This window comes from Microtus oregoni, unplaced genomic scaffold (genome assembly GCF_018167655.1).
Source record: "Microtus oregoni isolate MIOR12 unplaced genomic scaffold, Mior012 000016F_ref0000370, whole genome shotgun sequence".
Taxonomy (NCBI): Eukaryota; Metazoa; Chordata; class Mammalia; order Rodentia; family Cricetidae; genus Microtus; species Microtus oregoni.
In genome coordinates this window covers 40,666,630-40,674,029 of record NW_024543075.1, presented here as the reverse complement: position 1 = coordinate 40,674,029, position 7,400 = coordinate 40,666,630, and the positions used below count along the sequence as shown (strand labels likewise).

Here is a 7,400-nt window from a genome sequence, read left to right as displayed (position 1 = left end):
ATGAGTAAATATTTATATCTTATATAAATTTTAAAACAATAAAGGGGACTGGAGAGACACCACTGTGGTTGAAGCACTGGCTGAGCATGTGTGAGGAACAGAGTTCAGATTCCCCAGAACCTACAGAAACACCGGTGAGTCTGGTGGCCCAGCTGTACCCTGCTTTGAAGGTAACTCTTAAGTCTGTTGGAAAGAACATGTCTCATTGAATAAGGTGGAAGAGCAAGCAAGTATGATTCCTTTCATCAGTCTGGGGCCTCCACATTCACATACAACCATGTGCACGCACACACACACACACATACACACCATGAAGAATGGAAAAAGAAAAAAATTAAAAACATGTAAAACAACATTGCTATTGGAAATGAAGGTGTATTTACCACTGGAATGGCATTGACTAGAAAGGAGAAGAATGATCTCTAAGGCCAATAGCAGTTCTGCCTCTTCATCTGAGTGCTGAGATGGGTGAGCTCAGTTTGTGAGAATTTATCAAGCTGTATTTCTTTATTGTTGTTATGGTGGTAGCGGTAGTTACTATCCTGGATGTACTAGTCAGCTGTCCATGGCTGCAACAAATCTTGGGATTAATAAGGTAAAAGAAAAAAGTTTATCTTAGCTCAGAAATTTCTGCCCTTGGTTGCCTTTGGGCCTGTGGTGAGGAAGGATGTCATGGCACAAGTATGTGGCAAAGGAGGCGGCTCACCTCATGGCATCCTGGAAGTAAAGGGACAAATGGAAAACGTCAGAGTCTCAATATCCTCTTCAACGGCATATCCCCATTGGCATGCTACCTGCCCCCTTCCAATGACTCTCAACCTTCCTAATGGTGCATTAATTAAATGACCCTTCAATACAGTTCCTCATGTTGTGGTGACCCCAAACCATAAAATTATTTTGCTGCTACCTCATAACTGTAATTTTGTTACTGTTGTGAATCATGATATGAATATCTGATATGCAGGACCCAAGGGGGTCTTGATCCACAGGTTGAGAACTGCTGCTCCAAAGGCTTCTTCACTTAGTCCTGTGCACTATGTCTGGGTTGGGACAACCAAAAGGCTGCACTCAGCTCAGACTTCCAGAGTTTCACACAAGATCTAAAAGAGCGAGGATCCTGACAATATGCATTCCCAGAGACGCAACCAAATCTTTGCTGGTCTAGCCTCAGATGTCACACACCATCACTCTTTCTATGTCCCAGCAGTTGGCTGTCATAAGCAACAAACATAAAAGAATTGGGGTCATTTTTGCAAATATCTCCCACGTTACATAATAGTAAATTCTGGTCCCATGTTTTTTGCTGAAAGGACAGAAGTGAGTGTTGAACAAAAAGAGTAGGTGGAGGAAGGTGAGCCTACAGATGCAATAGGTTGAAAATGACTGTGGGGGCTTGGATAAGAATGACCCCCCATAGGCTCATCTATTTGAATGTTTAGTCACCAGGGAGTAGAACTATTTGAAAGGATTAAAAACATTTATACGTGTGGCCTTGTTGGGAAAAGCGTGTCACTAGGGGTGGGCTTTGAGGTTTCAAAAGTCCACGCCACCCTCCCCCCATCTGCCTAGGATTAGGATGTAGCTCTCAACTACTTCTCCAGCATCATGCCTGTCATGCCTACTGCCATGCTCTCTGCCATGATGATAAATGGACCAAGCTTCTGAAACTGTAAGCAAACCCTAATTAAATGTTTTCATTTATAAGAGCTGCCATGTTCATGGTGTCTCTTCGCAGCATCAGGACAGTGGCTAATACAGTGTGGCTGTGGGTATCAAATCAGAACCTAGTGTGCAGTTAGTTGTGTGGGTGGCTGAAGCCCAAGGCAGTTCGTGAGTTACTAGATGTCAAAGCAATTCTTTGAATGACCAAGATCAGCCAGAAAGTGTATGGAAGATGGAAAGAGTGAGAGCTAAGAGTTCTAGGAAACACCAACCTAGAAGGGATGGGCAAAGAAGCTTATAAAAGAGACTAAGAAATAAACAGAAAACCAAGAAATGGTAACATTACGAAAGCTATGGATAAAAGCATCTCAAAAAAATTCTTAGAGACTTAGATATTTCTTTCAAGAAACTGCAAAAATATAAATCTGACATTACCCCATTGCCTATAAAAAAATCAAAGTTAATTTCGTGCATGTTAGAACTCCTCTGATCTGGCCTCTGTCCACCGTTCATCCTCATTCTCATCACTACCTCCCTTTCTTGTCACCTCTCTCTTTTTGACAATTTTGGGGTCAGCAAGATGACTCAGCAGATGAAAGCCCTCGCTACACCAGCTCACCACTGGAGTTTGATCCCTAGATACATCAACTGACTCCAAAAGTTGTACTCTGACCTCCATAGTCATTGTGGCCATGCACTTTCTCTGTCTCTCTTTATTCCTTTCTGTTTTGTTTTGTCTAGTCTTGGCTGTCCTGGAATTCACTCTATAGAATTCACAAAGACCCACCTGCCTCAACATGTGCTAAGATTAAAGGTGTGTGTCACCACTGGCTTCTCTCTCTCTCTCTCTCTCTCTCTCTCTCTCTCTCTCTCTCTCACACACACACACACACACACACACACACACTTCTCATACACTAATAACATTTTTTAAGTATTTTGAAACTATCGATATTCTCCCAGTCACCACAATTTTCCATGCCTCTGCTGTTACACGCTTTGAACACCTTACCTGTCCATTCTCCCATCTCTAGACTGAATTCTAACTTATCCTACAGAGCACAACTCTTGGTACTACCATAAGAGCCCTCTACAAACCCAACTAACAGAGTACTTGCCAGTCTCTGCAAGGATTGCCCTTGTGCATTTACCTAAATGTATCCTACCCTACTGAACATTCCTCCTACAAGACTGAGCTTCCGTGGGATTGTCCCACTCACTTAGCACAATACTGGCCTGGCACATAGCTAGAATTTAATGATGACTTCTTGACTGAAAAAGATCATGATACTGACAGGGACATCAGCTTGATGGGGGACATTATAGGAGATCTGTTTGTTCTATTATGAAAAGAAATGTTCACAGAAAAAGTTGAGGAAGTTGAGGGTCCATGAAATATGTCCAGTGGCTGGTGGTATTGGGCATGGAAGGTAATAGGAAAAGATTGAGGGCAAAGGATCATAATATGACACACATACACCCCAGAAGATTAGGTGATATGTACGTAGATTAAGATGTAGCTAATGAAAACACCTCTCATGTGAGAGGCACCCCTTTGTCCCTAGAGACTAGTTTACCACCTGACAAGAATGAGCCACTTGGAACATAATTGTTATACCAATAACTAGGCCCAAATGGAGAGGGTACATAAGGTAAAACAGAATTCAAACCTACATTGAAGGCAGGCTGGATCTCCTGCTCTTGATACCATGGGTTTAAGGGGAAATCAAAAAAAAAAAAAAAAAGACAACAATGAAAGTGAAGCTTCCTTCCAAAGCATCCACCTCCCTCCACCCCAGGGACCTCATTAAAGGTGTTTAGCTGGGCAGGTGTAAACCAGCTTCGGCCCTGAGAGACAGCGCAGTGTGCTGAACCTACGTTGCCTCCACCCACTCCATACCTGCTACCCTAGTCATGTTGCTAAGAGCTTCAAAGACAGAATACATAGCTGGAGCGCAGAGCAGCCTCTTCTGTGAAGACAGGTACTAGCCCCCACTTTCTCAAGCCACCATAGTCAGAGAAGCACTGGATTTCCTACAGGCTTGGGACCAAGTCACAGAACAATGAGTCAAGACAACAAAGTGAAGACAACAGAGTCCAGCCCCTCAGCCCCATCCAAAGCCAGGTGAGATCTAATTGCCGATGCCTGGGGCATCCTCTTTCTTGGTGTCCTGGTCACAGCCAAAGCACTGAGTGTCTGGTGGACAAACAAGAGGAGTCTCTTCTCCCTACAGGAAGAGGCTGCCTGTCCTAGACCCTTCTGGGGATTATTACTACTGGTGGCTGAACACGATGGTCTTCCCTGTCATGTACAACCTCATCATCGTTGTATGCAGGTTTGGCAGGGGTGCAAAAAGAGGGCACCTTACGCTGTACTAAAGAGAGAAGCCAAGAAGGGCAGGCCGGGAGGGCACCTTCCCTGGAAGGACTCAAGGAAGAGACTGAGAGACCTGTTCTAGCAGGCTCCTCACACAGTAGGTACCTTTAAGCCAATCCCTTCCGCTACCTGTCCTGCAGAGCCTGCTTTCCTGACTTGCAGCACAGTTACCTGGTGGCCTGGTTTGTCCTGGACTACACGAGTGACCTGCTGTACCTACTAGACATCGGGGTGCGCTTCCACACAGGTCAGTGAGTTTCTGGGGCTAACCTTTTCCTCACATTTCCTTAAAGAACGTGTTAAGAAAGCAGCTCTAGGACTGCACTGTCACGTGTTTCTGTGCTTGACAATGTCCCAGGACTCACCCCAGACACCATGGAGAAGGCTATGCATGCTTCCATCTTGCCCTCATGTCTGGCCTGTTCCCGACCTGCCCACAGTTGACCGCCCCTATCTCCTCCTTTCTACCTAGGATTCCTAGAGCAAGGCATCCTGGTGGTGGACAAAGGTATGATCGCCAGTCGCTATGTCCGCACCTGGAGCTTCCTATTGGACCTGGCTTCACTGGTGCCCACGGACGCAGCCTATGTGCGGCTGGGTCCCCACATTCCCACACTCAGGCTAAACCGCTTTCTCCGGGTACCCCGCCTCTTTGAGGCATTTGATCGCACGGAGACCCGCACAGCTTACCCGAATGCTTTCCGTATCGCCAAATTGATGCTCTACATCTTTGTTGTCATCCATTGGAACAGTTGCTTATACTTTGCCCTGTCCAGGTACCTGGGGTTCGGACGGGATGCATGGGTATACCCAGATCCCGCACAGCCTGGCTTTGAGCGCTTGCGGCGCCAGTATCTCTACAGCTTCTATTTCTCCACTCTAATTCTGACCACTGTGGGTGACACGCCACTGCCAGCCCGGGAGGAAGAGTACCTCTTCATGGTGGGTGACTTCCTGCTGGCTGTCATGGGTTTCGCCACCATCATGGGTAGCATGAGCTCTGTCATTTACAACATGAACACTGCAGATGCAGCCTTCTACCCAGACCATGCTCTGGTAAAGAAGTACATGAAGCTGCAGCGTGTCAACCGGAGACTGGAGCGGCGTGTCATTGACTGGTGAGAGAAGGCTGGTTGCAGACCCCGCTAGGGGAAAGGATGGATGCCTTAGTGACCCTGTCCTTATTACCTACTGGCTATACCAGGCAGTTGGAAGATAGACTTCATTAGTAGGTCTGCTGGATAGGCTTAGACAGTGGTGTTTTCCACTAAGATGTAGACTAGGGGGAAAGAGCTGGCAAAAGAGGACAAGAAGAGGCATTTGTGTACTAGAGTAACAGAGACCCGAGAATGAGACTGCCATGGCCTGGGGGATCCGGGAGACTCTGAAAGGGGGTGGAGAAGGGAACTATCCAGCCAGGAGATGGCCAACATGGTTGATTACATCACGATAATGCAAGCTATGTTCTGAATAAAAGGAAACGTCTCAATGTCAGGGTGCCACCACAAAGCTGTCTGAGAGGGCAGGTGCTTGCTGACTAAAGCAACTCAGTGTAGAAGTGGTATCAGACACTGTGGCTGGGGTGGGGCCTGACAGAAGGTGAAGGAGGGGTAGGTGCCACCACACCTTGTAGGAAGTAGAACAGGCCATGTCTGTCACCAAGAAAGGCGACCAGAAAACTGTGAGGTACTCCCTTTGTTCTTATGAGAACTCAATGTGCCTGGGTTCCGGGCTGAGCGGAGTCCTGATGGAATGGGTGGAGCAGATGCGCAGGTCCTGGTAAGGAAATGATACTGCCTTTCTCCCAGGTACCAGCATCTGCAGATCAACAAGAAGATGACCAACGAGGTAGCCATCTTGCAGCACTTGCCAGAGCGGCTGCGGGCAGAGGTTGCTGTGTCTGTCCACCTGTCTACCCTGAGCCGAGTCCAGATCTTCCAGAACTGTGAAGCCAGCCTGCTGGAGGAGCTGGTGCTAAAGCTCCAGCCCCAGACCTACTCACCAGGGGAGTACGTGTGCCGCAAAGGAGACATCGGCCGAGAGATGTACATCATCCGTGAGGGTCAGCTGGCTGTGGTGGCAGATGATGGTGTCACACAGTATGCTGTGCTCGGTGCAGGGCTCTACTTTGGGGAGATCAGTATCATCAATATCAAAGGTGAGTCCCCAAGGAGAAGGGCTAGGGATAGGACTGGGCTGGGGAATGATAGAACCCTAGGACAAGATGGTATTTTGGGGCACATAGATTAAGAAGATCTGGCCCTTGTCTGAGTTGCTACAGGACTCAGGAGAGAAGCAAGGTATACATTATTTGTTCCCTGAGGAGGAAATGAGCCAAGGTCAGTGATTGGAGTGGTTTCTTAGAAAACAAAGCAGATATGTTCCATGGGCACTGGTGGAAATACCAACAGACCAGCAGAAAGTTACTGTACCAGCCATGTTGTTATATAACTGCCCCATTAAATATCTATCAAGGCAGGTGAATAAGCACAGGGCTTGGTCACCAACACATTACTAGAATAAAGCAGAAAAAAGGAAGTCAGAAGCACCAGTGTGGAGACTATATCCTGGTTCAGAAATGAAATGTCACCTTCCTGTCCCTACTAACTACTCTCCCCACATTTGTCTGCCATTGGACCACAGGAAACATGTCTGGAAACCGACGGACAGCCAACATCAAGAGTCTAGGTTATTCGGACCTGTTCTGCCTCAGCAAGGAGGATCTGCGGGAGGTGCTGAGTGAGTATCCACAGGCCCAGGCCGTCATGGAGGAGAAGGGCCGTGAGATCCTGCTCAAAATGAATAAATTGGATGTAAATGCTGAGGCAGCTGAGATCGCCCTCCAGGAAGCCACAGAGTCTCGGCTAAAAGGCCTTGACCAGCAGCTGGATGATCTACAGACCAAGTTTGCTCGCCTGCTAGCTGAGCTGGAGTCCAGTGCGCTGAAGATTGCTTACCGCATTGAAAGACTGGAGTGGCAGACTCGAGAGTGGCCAATGCCAGAGGACATGGCTGAGGCTGATGATGAGGCTGAGCCTGGGGAAGGAACTTCCAAGGATGGAGAGGAAAAGCCTGGCCAGGAGGGACCCTCAGGCATATAATGACCCCATCTTGACCCCAGGGCTCCCAGCTTCCAGTGACTCCAGAATGGTAGGAAAGCTTGCCTGCAGAAACTGCCATCCTATTTGCTAGGCCACAGAGACTTCGGTAAATTGGTCTGTAGATGCCTAGCTAGAGATGTGGGTGATAGCATACATTTGCCCCATACTCACCAGAACACACACACACATACACCCGCAAGCACTGGCTCAAGGCTAGCTCCACATACAATGTTTCTGTCTTCACACATGCACATTCTCAT

At 47.5% G+C, this 7,400-nt stretch overlaps 1 protein-coding gene across 1 annotated transcript; it reads left to right on the top strand.

The window, feature by feature from the left end:
- Positions 1–3,725: 3,725 nt before the first annotated feature.
- Positions 3,726–7,154, top strand: Cnga4 (cyclic nucleotide gated channel subunit alpha 4). Its single transcript, XM_041667274.1, has 6 exons — positions 3,726–3,787; positions 3,897–3,998; positions 4,180–4,286; positions 4,512–5,157; positions 5,848–6,197; positions 6,683–7,154. The coding sequence occupies exons 1-6, from the start codon at positions 3,726–3,728 to the stop codon at positions 7,138–7,140; spliced, it is 1,725 nt and encodes a 574-aa protein (XP_041523208.1). The 3' UTR covers positions 7,141–7,154.
- Positions 7,155–7,400: the final 246 nt, after the last annotated feature.